The 19,369-nt window shown below is 42.2% G+C and overlaps 2 protein-coding genes across 3 annotated transcripts in view; both read left to right on the top strand.

The window, feature by feature from the left end:
• The window catches only part of LOC106565491 (uncharacterized protein KIAA1671), a 38,240-nt gene extending 26,807 nt beyond the window's left edge, over positions 1 to 11,433 (top strand). Inside the window, exons 1-7 of one of the 2 annotated variants that reach the window (XM_045691584.1) lie at positions 1,641 to 3,275; positions 6,236 to 6,351; positions 7,228 to 7,327; positions 7,429 to 7,585; positions 8,083 to 8,216; positions 8,579 to 8,745; positions 8,996 to 11,433. In XM_045691584.1, coding sequence (XP_045547540.1) covers positions 2,961 to 3,275; positions 6,236 to 6,351; positions 7,228 to 7,327; positions 7,429 to 7,585; positions 8,083 to 8,216; positions 8,579 to 8,745; positions 8,996 to 9,071 — 1,065 coding nt within the window. In that variant the 5' untranslated portion in view covers positions 1,641 to 2,960 and the 3' untranslated portion in view covers positions 9,072 to 11,433. Of the gene's footprint in view, positions 1 to 1,640; positions 3,276 to 6,235; positions 6,352 to 7,227; positions 7,328 to 7,428; positions 7,586 to 8,082; positions 8,217 to 8,578; positions 8,746 to 8,995 lie in introns of those variants that run through there. The other variant, XM_045691583.1, reaches the window with a different exon arrangement.
• Positions 11,434 to 13,890: 2,457 nt separating this feature from the next.
• Positions 13,891 to 18,928, top strand: LOC106565490 (beta-crystallin B3). The gene is made up of 6 exons (XM_045691585.1): positions 13,891 to 14,138; positions 14,667 to 14,748; positions 15,482 to 15,600; positions 17,558 to 17,690; positions 18,199 to 18,341; positions 18,498 to 18,928. Exons 1-6 carry the CDS (start codon positions 13,999 to 14,001, stop codon positions 18,739 to 18,741), a joined length of 861 nt encoding a protein of 286 aa, XP_045547541.1. The 5' UTR covers positions 13,891 to 13,998; the 3' UTR covers positions 18,742 to 18,928.
• Positions 18,929 to 19,369: the final 441 nt, after the last annotated feature.

The following is a 19,369-nucleotide window of genomic DNA, read 5'->3' as shown; positions in this document are numbered from 1 at the left end:
AGACTAGAGCTAGAGTAAGCTAGAGCTAGAGTAGACTAGAGCTAAAGTAGAGTAAGCTAGAGCTATAGTAGAGTAAAGTAGAGTAAGCTAGAGTAGAGTAAGCTAGAGCTAGACTAGAGCTAGTGTAAGCTAGAGCTAGAGTAGACTAGAGTGAGCTAGAGTAGAGTAAGCTAGAGCTAGAGTAGAGTAAGCTAGAGTTAGACAAGAGCTAGAGTAGAGTAGAGTAAGCTAGAGTATAGTAGAGTAAGCTAGACATAGACTAGAGCTAGAGCTAAAGTACAGTAGAGTAAGTTCGATCTAGAGCTAGACTAGAGCTAGAGCTAAAGTTGAGTAAGTTAGAGCTAGAGTAATGTAGAGTAAGCTAGAGCTAAAGTAGAGTAGAGTAAGCTAGAGCTAGAGCTAAAGTAGAGTAAGCTAGAGCTAGAGCTACAGAAGAGTAAGCTAGAGCTAGACCAGAGCTAGGGCTAAACTAGAGTAAGCTAGAGTTAGAGATAAACTAGAGCTAAAGTAGAGTAGAGTAAGCTAGAGCTAGAGGAAGTCTGTTACTGGTCTCCCACATGAAAAAAATACTATAGCATGCATACAGTACTATAGTATTAACTGTAGTGTTTTGCGGACTTTACTGTTCTGTTTACAGTTAACTATATTATAAATACTGTAGTAATGGAACTGTAGTATATACACTATAATAATTAACGTAGTGTTTTTGCAGATTGTGGTATACTGTAATATTTACCGTAGTGTTTTTGTGGACTGTACTATACTGTAGTATTTACTGTAGTGTTTTGCAGATATTACTTTCCATGGATACAATATATGGTCTATACTTGGCATGTAGGTTTCTCACTTATGGGTGGGACAAATTGTGATATAGGGGAGGGGAATGAGCAGGGTATATGCAAATTAAATACTGTAGTATTTACTATAGTTAAAAAAGTGTAGTGTTACTGTGGACTGTAGTGTTTTTGTGGAAAATACTGCTTTTTTGCAGATAATACTGTAGTATTACCTATAGTATTCTATGTATACTACAACACAGTATTTTATGTGTACTACACATGATCGAGGGATACTACAGTGTGTAGTATAGTATTCTACAGTATAATACAGTTCACTATAGAATTCTAGAGTAAGTATTGTAGTATTCTATAGTAAACTGTAGTAGTTTTTCATGTGGGCTGAGAGAGCATAGTGTCAAAGGGTCTTGAGTGTTTGCTATCCAAACCCCAGGCTGAGCAGCCAACCATGAGAGGTCCATTCAGACTGACTGATTCACTGATTGATGGATTGACTGTCGGACTGACTGACAGATAGATGGGCAGTATGTAGTAGTGGAAGGCATGCCAGCATAACTTAATAATAGATTATAATCCTCCCCCCGCCCTCCCATCTATCAACACTGTTCAACAACCCCACTTCTCTCAAGACAGCAATTCATAAATACCATACATGGTACTTCAAGCTAGCTCTTGCTCCCTGTCTCTCTCCCTCCGTCCCTTGTCACCCCACCCCTTGCTGAGAGAGTGCCGCCTTCACTCTTGCTCTCTCTATCTCTCCCTCCCTCTCACACACACACACACACACACACACACATATATATACACACACACACACACACACACAGCAAGAGAGGGAGGGCTCATGGACTGACAAAGTTCCCCCTTCTCTCCTTTTCCTCTTCCCCCTTTCTCTTTCTCACACAAACACTGTTTCCCTTTCCTCTCTCTCTCTCCCTCCTTCTACCTCACATACTCTCTCCACATAACTCTCTTTCTCTCTCCCTGTTTCTCTCTCTCTGTTGTCTCTCTCCCTACTTCTACCTCACATACTCTCTCCACATAACTCTCTCTCTCTCTCTCTCTCTCGCTCCCTCTCTCTCTCTCTCTCCCTCTCCTAGCCTGAAAAAGGTAGGCTTTTCATTGCGGCACCTGCCCTTACCTACAGCACAGAGAGAGGGCGAGAGGGAGGCGAGAGCAGAGCAGCACCTTGGCCCAGCCTCACCTTCCTGTGGGATTTTCCACCTTACTTCTTAACACAGAGCCCAGCTTTGTTTGTTGTTCTCTGGGAACGTTGGGAACATTCACTCAGCTCTGTGGAGATCAAAGCAGAGAACGAAGCTCATCTCACCTGGCTGTGCATGGATGGATACCCGAAGCGGTCAAGATTCCCATCTGATTTTCCCATTTGATCCCATTTTCCAAAAAGAAGTTTGAGGAAGGGTCAAAGAGAACCTGGGACTTCAGGGGGTTTTAACTGCAGGAGAGATGGACAGGTTTGGTGTGTGTGTGTGTGAACGAGGGAATGTGCCAGAGCAAGAGAGAGAGAAAGAGACTTAATAGACAAAGAACATAAGTGAGAGCTAAAGTAGTTCTACGTAGTCCATTTTTAAGGCTGGCTGGGCATTGAACGAAAACAATACATACAGGAGTCATAGATTTATAACTTAGTACGTTTTCACTTTCAGGCTGTTTCTTAGTGTTTGTCAGTCTAGTTGTCACTGTGTGTGCTCAGATCCATTGTAGTTAGCCCTGTGGTGTCATTGGAGGGTTCTGTTGTATTCTGAGCACACGGTTGGCCAGTTCAAATGATTGACAGGGCTAAAGAAGAAGAGTTGTTTCAGGAAGCGGGAGTGGGGCTTATACAGGAGGACATGGAGAGATAAGATGGATCCTGCCCTAGCAGCACACTTTGGACCTAAGTCAGACTTTGATGAACTCAACCTGTACTGGTTCCTGTGGACTTTCCGTGAGGAGGACAATTTCTACCACCGCCATCTTTGAACTTTGGCACCAGGAAGTAAAACACTGACAGGGGAGAGGGTTATCTCGACATCAACACCTCAAAACTTAATCCACATTTGTTTAAAGTATTGACGCTTGGTTACCACATTTCACTGGTTTCCATGGTGACCCCGTCAGCACGGTGACCTGTCAGCATATTCACGGTGGTAGCCAACAGCCATGCAGTACCTGGGTGGTAAACTGTCCTCCGCCCAGGTCCATGTCTCTGGCTGGGTGGGCAGCGTGCGTCGTTCCCTACAGGGGGCACTGAACTTAGTCTGGGGAGATGAGGAGGAGGTGGTGGTGGTAAAAGAAGAAGAGGAGGAGAAGGAAGAGGAGGATGAGGGAGAAGGTGGGGGAGGGGGCAGGAGGTTCGACAGGGCTGTGTTGCCTCTGCGTAGCTTTGCCTCCCGGAGCCGGCAATCCCTGAGGTTGTTCTCTGTCCGGAGTCGCCAGCGGATGACGCTGCGTAGACGGGCTGCAGACACCAGCGCTGTAAGAGAACCTGTCTGAACAATGTCATTATCTGCACTTTGACCAAAACCTTTTTAGAATGAACATGGACATAAAAGTGATACTTAGCCGAACAGCTTCTTTCCCTCCATAGTCCGTAGGGCCACTAATTACGCTTCTTTCTCCACCTCTATCCCTCCAACACCTTTCTACCTATTGTTGCTTATTCCAATCCTTCTTCTCAACCCCTCAGAGGCTTGTGTAGGCCTATGGCATATGCCAGTGTGTGTGTGTGTGCTGTTTATCAGTATGCACACGGTTAGCATTTCCCTCTGTCAGTGGTGTGAACGTGGGGACACAAGGCCTGAGGGATAGAGATAAGGCCCATGGAAACACTGCCGTGTGTGTTTGTTCCCTGCTATGAATTTACTCATAATGTGTCTGCTCATGCTAACCTCACTTTTAGCCAGTGATAGGGAAGCTTCTCTGAAAATATAGTTTACCAAGCTACTAATTGCTTCACACTGGAAAAAGTTAAGCTACACTAAAGCTACCCTTAAGAAAAATATAGTTTACTTAACTAAAGTTACTTTGAAAAGTAGTTCACTGCATCCAAACTACTTTGTGATTATCACATCTAAATCTGAAATGTCATAGACTACAAATTGCAAGAACAGTTTGCTCTGGACTCAAATGTTAACAGAATGTGTAATTTAGCCTATTAAACACAAGAACTGTTTCAAGTGAGAATAAGGCCGGTCTGATGCCAAAAAAGAAAGTAAATGCTTTCCTACTTCACCCATATTTTATTTTCTTTGTGGAAAAAAGGTAGTGTGTATTTCCAGTAGTTAGCTACACTGCTACATGGCAACAAAGTAATTAACTACTGAAAACACTACCTAGATTTTAATTTAGTTTAACTATCACCAAGCTACAGCAAAATGTAGTGAAATTACTATACTGAACAAAAACATAAACGTAACAATTTCAACGATTTTACTGAGTTAAAGTGGCTGGTCTCAGACGATCTTGGAATAGGAGAAATGCTCACTAACAGGGATATAAACAAATGTAGAGAAATACGCTTTTTGTGCTTCTTGTTTTGGAACATTTCTGAGATCTTTTATTTCAGCTCATGAAACACTTTACACCCTGCATTTATATTTTTGTCCAGTATAGTTGACCTACATATAGTTCTCTATTCCCCAGCACTGCTTTAAGCCACACCCCTTAGCGAGGTGTGTCTGTGCCAGTGGGATTTATTGCTGCATGTTTTAGAGGACATGCTAGCTAACATTATGTTGTATTTCAGTCTGGATGGCTATAAGCCCCCCAATACTATACTGTAAAGGTGTTCAAATGAGGTGTGACTGCAGAGCACTACCAGGAATTCTGCTCTGTCTTGACTTGTAACCCTCGCCCCACCCCCACCTATTATACTCGTGCTGTTTTGATCCCCGCAAAAATAGTTTGGCTGTGTCATAACATCTCTCCCCAAGATGTGAACATTATTCCCAGTGGTGCCACCCATACGATAACATCTGCATATACTACTTTAAGTCGCTTTGAATAGGAGCGTCTGCTAAATGTATTATATTTTTATTATAGAATGACTCCTTGTTTTGAAGGAGAATGACTCCTTATTTTTGAATGACTTACTGCAATCGATATACACTAGTTATGATATTATCGCTGTACACGTGGATGACTTGCCCTTAATGTGGCTTTAAAAAAAAATCAAATTTCATAACACGTTGCTAGGTCTACTCACTATAGCATATTGTACGAAGTTGTCCTATGTTCCTAATTTGGTTACATATTACTGCCCACCTTATACACTGTAAGCTTTCTATGTACACAGGTGGAGATTTGTGAACCTGCTAGGCTAGCTGCCTTCTGGACTGCTATACAGCTGTCGGTGCAACACTGGCAATTTAACTCAGCTACTGTACATACCAGACAGGGTTGTGAAGACAAAGTCAAAAGTAGTGCACTACATAGGGAATAGGGTGTCATTTGAGACAGGGCCGAAGTAGACCCAGTCCTCCTGTCTGTCACTGTGCTTACTCTATGAGGACATAGCCTGCTGTACTGTAGGCAAATCTCCTGATAGAGGTTTATTCATCTCCACAGTGACAAGGCCAGCCAGGCCAGACGCATTGTGCAAATGAAGTCAGACAGAGAAAATAGCTCCCTCTCTCTCTCTGTGTGTGTGTGTGTAGCCCGACTCACTCAATCAATCAGCAATTAAGGCAGTAAAGGAGTTATGAAGAAAGATGTTTACCAAATCAAAAGCTGTTCCTCTCCCACTGTATTTACACCGGGTTGGTTTCAGTGGAGGCTGGTGGGAGGAGCTATAGGAGGACAGGAATGGAATAAAATAAATGGAATGGAATTAATGGAACGGTATCAAACAGATCAAACATATGGAAACCCCTGTTGGACTCCGTTCCATTAATTCCATTCCAGCCATTACAATGAGCCTGTCCTCCTATAGCTCCTCCCACCAGTCTCAACTGGTTGGTTTTGTTGCTGGGTAACATAAAAACCACAGTAGATTGGCACGTGCACCTTGACAAACACTAGAGTGAGGTGAGGTCAAAGAATGTGTGTGACTGTCAGTGTGTCTGTTAATGTGTACATGCCTGTGTGTGTGTGTGTGTGTGTGTGTGTGTGTGTGTGTGTGTGTGTGTGTGTGTGTGTGTGGTGAGGGTGGTGTTTATTGAGGACTGTGTACCCTCTGTGACCAGCTCATTAAAATATGAATGCTTGGCTGGTTGTTTGACCTCTTTCTTTCTGTGTTGTGATGAACGCTCTTGGATTCACGTGCTCTCTTCAACATCATTCTCCTAGTCGCCCCACACGTTTAGGGGAATGCTCCTTACATTAACATTATATAGGCCCTCTAGGCTGAGCTGAGTATCGGTATCTGTTTTGCTCCCTGCATAGTGTCCCTCTTCATGAAACTTACCTAAACTTTTGATAACTCTCTCTTTCATCAGGAGCAGTTAAAGTGCTGTGTGAGGACGGGAGAGGGACATGACACAGAGGCTCTGATTGGTGGAGAGCCAGACAAGCAGTATGGGGGATGTGACACTAGACTGTCTGAGGATGACAGGTGGGTACAATAGAACCACTGTACAATAGCCCTATACTACTGATAACTACACTACGGGTGCATGTCAATATTCTTAAGGATCCCACACACCAGTAAGATTGTCAAATGTTTGCTTGCCGAGAGCACTCAGCACCTCTGAACAGAGTGTCGGCGGTCAATCTCTTTTGTGTTCACACCGCAAAGACTTTGAAGCCATCAGCCTTGTTAAAATACTCCAAACCAGAAGGTGGCAGTAGTGTTGCATTCTTAAGCTTAGTTTGGCAATGCTAGTCCCTGTGTATTTTGCTTTTTAGGTATCCAATGTTAGCTAACTAGCTAGCTGCACTAATGTTGCTATTGTTGTAGAAAGCCCTTGTTGATACTAGCCAGATGGCCACAGCTAGATATCTAGCTAGCAAGAGAGCAAAAAAACTATTTCATTTACTCTCCATAATCCCAAACTGCCAGTGTCAGCCCATAGCAATTTTTTCCCCTAGCTAGCTAATGTTAAATAAACCGTTAGCATGTCATTTGCTAGATAGAGTAACATATTTTTAGCTTTTTGTTGTCACTCCTGTCGAGTCCCCCACATGGAGATTTGTGCACTCTGATCGGCTCAAAGTCAAGCTGTCGGCCACTGAGGAGCATTGCGATTCTATAAGTAGGTAGCCTACCAGGTCGGTATGCAGAAGGTAGTTAATTTGTTCTACCAAGAGAAAGTGAAGGTAGTATACTTCTTCTGACATCTGCTGGTTGATAAAACATATTGCAGGGGGGGACACATGGATTGTGTGAACCCACATTGGAGCAGTACCAGATTAAGTGGACAAAGGTTTTCCGTGTTTATGCCCACATTTTAATTGTTGTGATCTGTTTTTTTATTCCCCACATCCTAAGTCTGCAGATGGCAGTGGAACAGATCTCCCCTGTCACACCAGATGAGCCTAACAGTACATCTCCACTAGAAGAAACAGAGCAGCCATTAGCCTTTCCTGATGTAAGTCTCTTGTCAAGGCCTATCTGTTACTTTCACTATGCATGTAGGCATTTGTAGGCTACAGTATTTTACTTTGCTTGTCCCTGCGTGTGTACACACAGATTTGTCCTCCTCTATTGGACACCAGTGCACAGCGTGCAAGGGCAAAGCTGAGGAAGAGTCGGAGGACCCGCCCCCCTCGAGCTGTCCATCAGAACTCTACCAAAGCAACGCTTGAAGAAAACCACGTTCACGACTGGAGGTTCTGTGACTCCTCAGGTTAGTAGACAATTCCATTTGTCTACTACCTACCCCCATTTTTTTCTATTTTGTATTTAACCTTTATTTAACTAGGCAAGTCAGTTAAGAACAAATTCTTATTTACAATGACGGCCTACACCGGCCAAACCCAGATGACGCTGGGCCAATTGTGCGCCGCCCAATCACGGCCGGTTGTGATACAGCCTGGATTCAAACCAGGGTGTCTGTAGTGACGCCTCTAGCACTGAGATGCAGTGCCTTAGACCGCTGCGCCACTCGGGAGCCCAATGCAGCTAAACCTGTAGAGATCATGTGCATTTGTTCTAGACAAAAGGTTGATAGCTACACCTTGCCCTCTAATAGGCTAGGTGGAATTTGCGGCATATATTTGTTACACCAATCTCATTCTTTCAGATACACAAGTGGCTAGGAGGTAGAGGTTAAGGGTCATTGCAACCATCCCTCATTAAAAGTAATTCACACAAGACCAAACATCTGTTGTACCCCTTTTTCAGATAAGGTGGACTCTCTAACAAGGGGAGATTGTGAGTCTGATGAGGAGCAGCCCAGAGGGAGGGAGGTATGTTCACCACCTTCCCAGCCCCAGAGAATACCCCTCTTTTCTGGAATGGACCCGTCCGCCCTCAAGGTACAGTATGTAGATGCTCTCAATCCACCGATGCTCTATGTTACACCCTGAATGGGGATTGACTGAGGATAAATGTGCGTCCCAAATGGCACCCTATTTCCTATTTAGGGTTCATAGGACCATAGGGTTCCGGTCAAAAGTACTGTACTATATAGGGAATAGGGTGCCCTTTGGGACGTAATCTTAGATGCAATCAAACCTGCACTGCTGGACATACTGCATGACAAAGTTCCTAAACCATAAAAAGTGCATATTGGGTGATAAGTGATTGTTTACTGCAGGATTTTTTCTTAGTAAGGAGTTCCCTGCACTATCAAAAACGTTTAGAACATGACTCGTTCTTACCTTCACTGCCTCTCCAGGCCCAGTTAAAGAAGCGAACAGGGGGAGGAGTTAAAGGAGCAGATACAGACAGTCAGACAGACAGTCTTGCTCTGTCCCCCTCTCAGCTCTCCCGCTCTCCCGGATGCCCCTCCTTCCTCCCCGGGGCGTCACAGATGCTACCCCCTGTAGGGAACAAAGATGGAGGGTAAGTTTAGTCCCAACATGCTGCTCTTATCTTACTAGCTTAAAACCACATTTTCAGCATTGTGAATTATTTTAGTAGTTTTAAAATGTTATTCAACATGAATCAACAAAATGTGATGAATGAGATAACAACTAGCAATGCAGATGACTGAAATAGTTAGCTGGGTAAATTAGTTAGCTGTTAGTACAAAATGTGCAACAATAGCTGGCTACAAGGCAAACCTTTTGATCTATGTTTGTGTGACCCTCAGGGGGGACTCGTCTCCTTCATGGCTGCAAGAACTCAAGTCTAAGAAGCGCTTGAGTCAATACAACAGTGAGGACTAGCTGAGTGGATGGACCTCATTTTTACACCAGCTATTACAATCAAAATACATATCTGATCACATTCCCCTTCCATACACACCTTAAAGTGTTAGTTAACTCCAAAGAAAGCCTATAGCTTGTTAAAAGTTTGCAGTCTGACGACGTCAAACACACTTTGATTTGAGTGAACTATCACTTTAAAATATGCCCTGTATCTGTTTCATGTAAATTAGCTTTTATTCCTGTTTACCTCTAGGAGATACCACCCAGATAGCACATTCGGTTCCTTGGAACTTGTAGGAACGTACGTTTTTGGTTTCCCATTGGTTCTGGGAACGAAGCCATAAGTATCTTGACCGGTAAAACGAAAAGTTCTGAGAAAGGAAGTGAAAACGCGGTCTGTTCTGGAAACTTACATTTTTAGGTTGTAGAGAGATTCTGAGAAGCTTTCCTGGGAGGTTTTATTAACGTTCTGAGAACGTAAATTATAGGTTATTTGAAGGTTGTGTGAAAAGTGTTTCAATATGACTTTTAATAACACTGATAGCTTAGTTTGAACTCCAAGAACATATAGGATACATGGAAATGCATTTTTTTTTAATTGTGCCAGAGTCTAACCTATGATCTTATGTTTTTTATCCATGGAATTAGTCAACCGTGCCACCAGGATGGAGCTAGCATGCCATGTTTGTTTTTTACTCAAACAAAGCTGATCATTTTAATCTATTCAAATAGACCCCATTTCAAAGGAAACAAGCACTAATTAAGATCCGGTATGGCCAATTAGTGGGCGCAGTGAACACATTTAACAAGATAGAGGATAGAGAGAGTTTTGTTAATGCTGAGAACAGAATTTATATGTTTTTTAAATAACATTCTTTAGAATGTTCTCTGAATGTTACTAAAGTTTTTGTATTTTTTATGGAAAATGTTCTTAACGTTCTCTGAACAATTTGAGAACATGAATTTAACTAGAACCTGTAGGAAACGTTTTGCTGAAGTACCAAAATTACCACAGAAAAATGTTGTTTCTTAATGTTCTCTGAACTATTGGAGAACATTCTCAATGTCAAACCAGTTGGTGAACGTTCTTAGAATGTTACCAAATTTGTAATGAAATATAACCATGTTTGAACTTTTAGGAAACGTTCTGTTAAAGTAATGAAATTCCAAGAAAACAATGTTTTCTTGTGAAGTTTCTTAAATGTGCTGAGAATGTTCCAAAGTCAAGCAACTATCCTGTACCATTCCCAAAAAGTTGTGGGAAGGATGCATGCAAAATAACCATAGGACAAACACGCTTTCACCAAGCTCTAAGAAACATATGGTTCTCAGAACATTATGTGCTAGCTGGGCATTGATTTGGAGATCATCCAACTGATGCTGCTGTTGTTGCTGACAAACACCCCTGTGACAAACACAGCTGTGAGCTGGACTCCCTCCAATCATGTGCCTTTCCAGAAACTTTTTATTGACAAACTATGCAAGACAATGGAGAAGCATTGGATACTTTCCTGCCCTGCGTTGTGACCATCTCTTTGACTTTTCTATTTTCTACACACACACACACACACACACACACACACACACACACACACACACACACACACACACACACACACACACACAGAGAGAGAGAATATTTGCAATATTTGGACAAGATCCGCTCATCCCAGGCCACTATATGTTCTAGAATGTATCTTTCCATCCATCCAAACTTGCATGTCAGATTCTGTGGGGGAGCTTGACGTAATTACCATACGTGTTAAGGTCATGCACACAAATATCCACAATGCCACAATGTTCACATACATACTTGAATTGTACATCTTTTGGCACCTAGCCAATGGAGCTTTCCTTCTTTCTCAATTGATCTCTTGTTTTGAACTAACCTGTCGGTTTCTTTTCTCTGTTATGTTATGCACTCACTCGCTGCTCTGATGAGCTGCTCTCGATAAAAGTATCTGGTAGATACATCGATATTATCTCTACTCTGTCCAAACAAGAAAATGAGAGGTATAGCTCTGTCTGCACACTTGTTGTGGTTTGATTAGAGACAATGTTTCAACCCCTGTGTACAATAGGTCTTTCATCTGATCTCAGCCAATAACAAACCAATACATATGTGCATACTCTGCCTGCCATGATACCCAAATCCTGCAAAAGTGCCATAAAGCACTTTAAGAGTGATCCGTTTACAGTAACAATGACAGGTGCACTAGAAAATCATTGTATACAATGCCATTCCCCGTCCATAGGTGCAGACTCACATTGACAAAATGATGTCTATCAAGTAATAAGTACTAATTTTACACATTCAGATTCAAGTATATTTGGGCAAGGTCCTATTGTAATTGCATTAGTAATAAACATGCTGATCTGATTTGTCTGTATGTATTGCTGTCAGCCACAGATAAGATCTTGTTTCTTCTGAGTGTTGATCAGCTGATATTGTTCATTGCTGCCAGATCAATTAAGGAGTGTTTTCTATCAGTATTTTTTGAAAGGGTGCAAATCTCTAACATTTTCACTTTCATATTATCTTCATAACGTTCACTGGATTAATAGAAAACACAAACAATGCACACACTCAGAAATGCAAATACTGTAGGCCTATATACAGTAAGAAACGTATTTTGAATGGCACCATAGAATGTTTTTGACACCTATACCTACTTGTCTACATTGACTGTGTGAAAAGTGGGTAACACCCCTTGACACCCAATTTCATAACACGTTATATGGCCATAACCATGTCATAACAGCTGACATAACTTGTCATAACTTGTCACTATATATATATATATCGCAACAGGTGTAAATATATATTTACACATTTATTCAAACAACGTTTTTGCATGCCAAGAGGTTTCCTTTCGTTTGAAAGTTTGTTTCTTAAATCCTTTGTTGTTGTTCTAATGAATTCTTTACATTCATGTTTTTTTCATCATATTTTAAATAACTTGTAGAAAATAAACTTTATGACACTGTCTTGAAGAACTGTGACCATCTTGTGTCACTTTACATGGACTAAGAAAATACACTTTATGACACTGTGAAGAAGCATTATGACCATCATAATCATATAAGCCAGATAGGCCTATCACGTACATGCCCTTATATCAGTCATTAGTCAAAAAGAGGGTGTCTTGTCCTGCTCCTGAAATCTGCTCCTGCATTCATCTCAGTCATCAGCAACAGAGCATTGGGGTAGGTGCATGTCTGACATCAATGTGTGCACAATTATAATGATAATTTAATATGGCCAATACATTTTTTATATATATACAGTACCAGTCAAAGGTTTGAACTCTGTGAAGCATTTATTTTGCCTGAAATTTCTGAGGCTGATAACTCATAGCGCTTAATGGTCTTTGCGACAGAAGTTGAAGAAACGTTAAAAGTTCTTGAAATTTTCCGTACTGACTGACCATCATGTTTTAAAGTAATGATGGACTGTCATTTCTCTTTTCTTTTTTGAGCTGTTCTTGCCATAATATGGACTAGGTCTTTTACCAAATAGGGCAATCTTCTGTATTCCAACCCTACCTTGTCACAACACAACTGATTTGCTCAAACGCATTAAGAAGGAAAGAAATTCCACAAATTAACTTTTAACAAGGCACACTTGTTAATTGAAATGCATTCCAGGTGACTAACTCATGAAGCTGGTTGAGAGAATGCCAAGAGTTTGCAATGCTACATGATTCCGTATATGTTATTTCATAGTTTTGATGTCTTCACTATTATTCTACAATGTAGAAAATAGTAAAAAAAATTAAGAAAAACCCTTGCATGAGTAGGTGTGTCCAAACATTTGACTGGTACTGTATAACATAAACAGACTGTTGGCACGCAGACTAATGAAATGTTTTGCCTTGTGTGGTAGGTTTTGTGGGTTTTGACACCCTTATAAAATAACTACCGAGGTAGGTTTTGTGGGTTTTTACACTCTTATGTAGGTGTCATAACCAGCCATAAAATAATGCAATATATGTCACAACTATGTGTCATGACAGTGTTATGGCCCTATTATAACAGGTTATGACAAGTTATGTCAGCTGTTATGCCATATTATGACATGGTTATGATCGTGTCATAACGTGTCATGACGCTGGGTGTCAAGCGAAGTGCTACCAGAAAGTGTGTGATAGGAGCATGTTGGTTCCATGCACCAGGTGTCAATAGACAGTATGACTACTGTATAGTAGGGAAGGCCTTCTCCAGATTCCCCCTGGAAAGTGCGCTTGCGAAAATGTCCAGTGCGTCAAGGGAGGCTTGTAAGAAGATTTTCAGGTTGTTTGCATGGCAAAGACAGATGTTTGACTGGGATCCTACTGATATAGTACTGACACCTGGTGCTTAGGACAGTGTCACACATATTAGGTCAACTGTGTCACACTTAGATTAGAGAAAGAGGTGAATAGTGGGATGCAAGGAGAGAAAAAGGGTAAGAGGAAAGAAACTTAAAGGATGAAGAAAGGACTGAAAGTAAAAGAGGACTGATGAAAATGAAGTAATAAAATGCATGAGGGAAGAGTGAAGGTAGGAGAAGGTGAAGGAGAGTAAATAGAAAGCAACAACAGAAAGCAGAAAATGTGGGTGAGATGGCAGGGCAGTGGACAGGCGGACGGATGGAAAGCTGAACAGACAGATGGGCAGTTGGGTGTGGCCAGTAGTGCTGAGTGGAGTTGATCTCGCTCAATCCTCTTGGCTCGCTGTCTGTGTCTGCCCACCATCGGGCCACTGGCAGGCTGGCAGCGTGAGCGTGGTCGGCCCGGGTGGCAGAGGGTGCCAATATGCCCCAACCGAGGGCACGCAGCCCTATTGAGAGGCAATGTGATGGACACAATGCGAGCGACAGACTTGCTGCATCAACAGCATCACCCGCCCCTGTTTTTTTGCTGCTGTGTGCCATTTATAAACCATAAATACCCCCCGGCTCCTAATGCCTGCTCGCCAGGCCTTCACACTCACACACCCCCATACAGAGACAGAAAGAGGAAGAGAAAAAGAAAAATTGAAAGAACAAGGAAAAACGGAGAGAGTGTGGCTCGTACGTGGTGCAGCGAAGCACAAGACATCCAGGTAAAAGACAGACAGATCCCTCTCTTTCCTTGGTGCTCTGACTGTCTGTCTTGTGCTGCAACGCTTGCTGTTTTCAATTATCCCCATTTATCGCTCTCCGTAACCATGTATGCACTGTTATTTTACCTGGAACTGAATATGCATCAATGTGTCAAATGCAAAAGTCCATTTGTGGAATCAGAATATGTAAGATTTTTTTTTAGGGGGGGGGGCCTTGCTCACTACTGAGATTACATTTTGGCCCACTGAGATTAAGGTTTGGGCACCCCTGCTCTCAAGGGTGTAGCTCAAGTCTGGATCGTCATTGGCCAGACCTGAAAGGAGGGAGGGTGCTACACTGCCATTGTGCTGATTGACTGTGTTTTGAGAATGTTTTGGAATGTAGAGGGTCAAACAATAATGTAATGGGTAAAAAACAACATTTCGGGCAAACAATGCCTTCTTCTTCTCCACCATGAAGTTACTATTCCGTTAGTCAGCACCTCTGAAACATTTTTGGGGGTTTGTCAACTTTTCTCTGGAATGCAGAGGGAAAATGTCGGAGCAGCAGGGTGCACCGGAGCAGCTAGCAGCTGGAAAGAGCCAAGGAGGAGCAGGAGCCACCTACAAGGTGGGTGTAGGGTGAAGTTGCTTCTAGACGCTGATCTTGGGTCAATTTTGCATTTTCCCCACTAGGACTGGGGAGGGAAAGCTGATCTTAGTTCTGTACCTACAATCCTTTGGTGGTGAAAAAGCGTATTCTTAGAATCTTTTAGTGATACAAGGGTTCCACGTAGAACCTTGTATTAGTAAAAGGGCATCCTCATGGAACCAAAAATAGTTACATTCAGAGGGTTCTTCTATGGGGACAATTGAAGAGCCCTTTAGGGTTCTAGGAGCACCTTCTTTTTAGTGATGAAAGGGTTCCACGTAGAACATTGTATTAGTAAAAGGTTCCACAGGGAGGCAAAAATAGTTATATTCAGAGGGTTCTCCTATGGGGACAATTGAACAATTCTTTATGGTTCCAGGAAGCACCTTCTTTCTTTTGTAGGGAAAAATTAACCCTAGAGCTACAAGGTGCCCGACATCCGTTGGACCTTATTTTAATCTTATTATATCTTAGCCTAAGATTCACTTGGTCTGACTTTTTATGAAATGTCACTGATACTACCAGTATGTATTTACAATGACATAAGCAAAATAACGCACAATAACACGGCAGTATAGTACAACACATTGTTATATTACAACTGTGCAATCTTCATGCAGTTTCTGCTAATGTTAATGTTGTTGTTAAGCCTATTTTATACTAATGTACTTACTTACCACTGACCCATGCCTCTTTCTGGCTTATCTTGTAGGTGGTGGTGTTTGAGTTTGAGAACTTCTGTGGGAAGAAAGTGGAGCTGTCTGCAGAGTGTAAGAATGTGATCGAAAAGGGATGTGAGAAGGTGGGATCTATCATCGTGGAATCAGGACCGTAAGTGTCACCAATATTGATTTTCTACATTTTCAATCATGCCTCATTTTTTTTTTTTTGTAATTTAGCAGATGCTCTTATCCAGAGCGACTTACAGTAGTGAATGCATACATTTCATGAATTTTTTTGTACTGGCCCCCCGTGGGAATCAAACCCACAACCCTGGCGTTGCACACACCATGCTGGCGCTGCAAACACCATGCTCTACCAACTGAGCCACAGGAAACCTCATTCTTGCCCACTTCCTGTTTACCTGTCTCTCCAATACTCTCCAACACTGCCGTTATTAAAACGTTACAACATTTATGAATCCAACTTCAGTCTCTAGACAATGAAATTCCATTCTTATTCAACTGTGTATACATTTTGATCACAGTTCTTATCAATTACCTTTCATGCAGTGGAGACCAAGGTTGGTTGTCTCATGGGTTGGTTTTCACAGTGCTAGTTACTCACAACCTAAATGGTGCTGTGTAATCATTTTAAAGTTAAAATCTGTGAACTATTTGAAAGAACTCATCCACCTGGTCAATTCATGTCAGCATGATAAAACATTGAGGATAGAAGAATTTGTGTTTTTCATAGGTGAAAGTACAAATATATATTAGTATGTTCTTTGTAAGTGTTTATTATGGAAGTATCCATGAACAATTATGTTTGTTGAAAAGAGGAAAGGGAACGCTATATTTCAAACCAATTTCTGAGTTCCTAGGCCAAGCCATGTGGTAACTAACATATTCATTAGCATTGGGGGGTGGTTGGGGTTGGTTGTCACATGGAACTTGGGGTTGGTTGTCACTATCAACGTTGCCACTGCCGGTATACAATACATCCCAAGCTCTTTTGTGCTATAAAGAGCTCTCTTTGTTGCCTCTCTCTCACACACACATGTTTTCTGTCACACACCTACACAGACACACATGCGTGTGCAAACACGCATACACATACAAATGTACTCAAAATGTCATATCCCACTGGACACAAACTGGTTAAATCAACATTGTTTCAGTGTAATTTGTCAAGGTATTGTGACGTGGAATCTGCGTGGAAAATATATTGGATTTGAAAAAAGTAATGTTTTGAGGTTAAAATTTTAACCACAGGATTATGTCATCATGGTAACCAATTTCAACATCGACAAACCTTGCATAAAATATGTTGAATTTGTACCTTTGGAACAACGTCAGATCTTCAATGTAATATCCACTAAAATCAAAAAGCAATAGGCTGGGCAGCACCTCCTACTGGAGAGTGTATCTATCTACAACTACCCTGTGGTTTTCCATCCAGGCCCTGCTTATCTTTGAGATTTGTCACTGTCTGTTACCAATGTGCTATTGTGAGAATTTGGATGTGCTTTTAGATGGTTAAAAGCATAGTGGTAACACATTGGGAATTCAACAAACTTTCAACTGTCTTTTTGAGTGGGTGAAAAAAAGTTGTAGTCACATTGATCAACGTATCAACCAAATATCAATTCTCCAAGTTGAAATGACGTGGTCTGCCCAGTGGGATATCATTCTCAAGGCATAAAATGCTGAATTTTGTTAGGAATATCATTCTATCAAAGAAAGGCTTCGCTACTTCTAAGACTTTTGGCTATATTGCTTCATTCCCTGTTACAAAAGGAATAAGTTACTAGCGAACATTGTGACAACCAACCCCATACTGTGACAACCAACCCCGTGATGGGGCTGGTTGTCACAAGTGGACAGAGTGTGTTTGAAGCCTTATAACTCCATGTTGAAATAAGATAATGATTAAAAAAGGTCCCAGTTTCAACCCAAGACCTTGGTCTTTCTCCTAATATTGAAAAGAGTCTTGTAAGACATACTGCTGCTGAGAAAAACACAAAAGAGTAAACAGTGTGACAACCAACCCTGGTCTCTCCTACTATCTCACAACTACTGTTTATGTACAAGAAATTGATCAATCGTAATTACCTTTGTGTTCTCAGCTGGGTGGCATTTGAGCGCCAGGCATTCGGCGGGGAGCAGTTTGTGCTGGAGAAGGGCGAGTATCCTCGTTGGAGCACCTGGACCAACAGCCAGACTAATAACTACCTGCTGTCCCTCAGGCCACTCAAAGTGGTCAGTATATCCCTGTAACTATAATTAGAATCAACATCACCTTGAACTGGGTATATTTACACGTTCCAGGAATCTGACATGGTGCAATGGTGCTGACAACCCCTTACAATAAACAGAATACACAGACGGAATGTAGCCAAAATTATTTACACATAATCTATGTACAGTATATAAGGATGTAGCCTACTGACCATAGCAACCCACAGTGGACAGGCATCCAACAGTCATGTCAATGAGATAAGACTAACCTGTCAAGCTAAAGGGCAAATCCCTTTTGTTTCCTAAGTTAACAGAATTCCACATAAGAAACCTATTTGTACCAAATGATTTGTGCTCCCAAGCCACCAAAAGTATTTATTTGATCATTATTTAGTTATTTTAAACTGCACTTTTTCTAAGTAGGGTTACCAGCCCTGGAGTAGTAGCTACCTTCCTTAAAAGTAAACACCAAGTAAACAGCAGACATGAAAACATAGTGTAACCACCACCCATTCCTGTTCCTGCCCAGGACAGTGCGGATCACAAACTCCACCTGTTCGAGAACCCAGGCTTCGCCGGGAGGAAGATGGAGATTATGGACGACGACGTCCCCAGCCTGTGGGTCCATGGCTTTCAGGACCGCGTGGCCAGCATCAAGGCTACGAATGGAGCGTAAGACACCTTTACACATCATTGAGATCAGGCATACAGTATCTGTCTACAGCTAGGTTACTGCAAGGTTATCTTTCATGCAAGTATGGCTCTGAAGTTCAACCGATTCTGTTCCATAAATGTCATTATAGCTGCATGTCCCCTTGTCCTCCCTAGGTGGGTGGGCTACATGTTCCCAGGCTACAGGGGCCGCCAGTACATCTTTGAGCATGGAGACTACAAGCACTGGAATGACTGGGGAGCATCGACACCTCAGATCCAGTCCGTCCGACGCGTGCGTGACATGCAGTGGCACAAGAGAGGCTGCTTCATTGCCCCCACCCCCACTCCTGCCCCCGCCCCTGCCCCCGCCCCCACACCCCCACCACCTGCCCCCCCTACCGCCGCTGGCACCAGCTGAAAGAGAGTGGCTGTGGCCCCAGGCCCCCTAAGAAGCCAAATCCGGGCCTCCCATCCATCCAGGGCTCCACCGAGCATCACCTCCTTGTCACAGAGGGCCAGCAAGAAACGACGAACTCGGAAATGAAGTGACCATCACTGACTTACCTATGTGTCTGGGGTGGAAATAATAAAGGCTTTGAACCCGATTTGGTTTGACCCAACTGGATGTTTTTGTCAGGCCCTCTTACGGAGTTGCTATGAAAACTTCTCTGAGGTTGTTAGAATAATATTATTTAGTGTGCCAACATCATACAATAGCAGAAATAATATTTGGTTAATGGTGCTGGTTTACATCTCCTTCTTTAGAATGGTTGTAGGGTAAAACACTGACCAGTAGATGGCGACATGAAACCAGAAGACATCAACTTGCATGGGAAGTTGAGTTGAGTGTCTAGGAGACGTCCAAGACTAAGTAAAACATTCAAATTTATTATCACCATAAAAATTATGCACTTTCACCCAACAAAGTTAATGTAGACTACGGGACATTCCATTGAAATGTTGCATGCACTCACACAGAAATACACACACACACACAGATCCGGTCAACAGGTACAGTACACCTTGTAGTTTTCTGTCAATTGAGA

The sequence above is a fragment of the Salmo salar genome, chromosome ssa12, assembly GCF_905237065.1.
Source record: "Salmo salar chromosome ssa12, Ssal_v3.1, whole genome shotgun sequence".
NCBI classification, from domain to species: domain Eukaryota; kingdom Metazoa; phylum Chordata; class Actinopteri; order Salmoniformes; family Salmonidae; genus Salmo; species Salmo salar.
The sequence above is the reverse complement of the archived record's forward strand: the minus strand, read 5'-3'. Positions and strand labels throughout refer to the sequence as shown.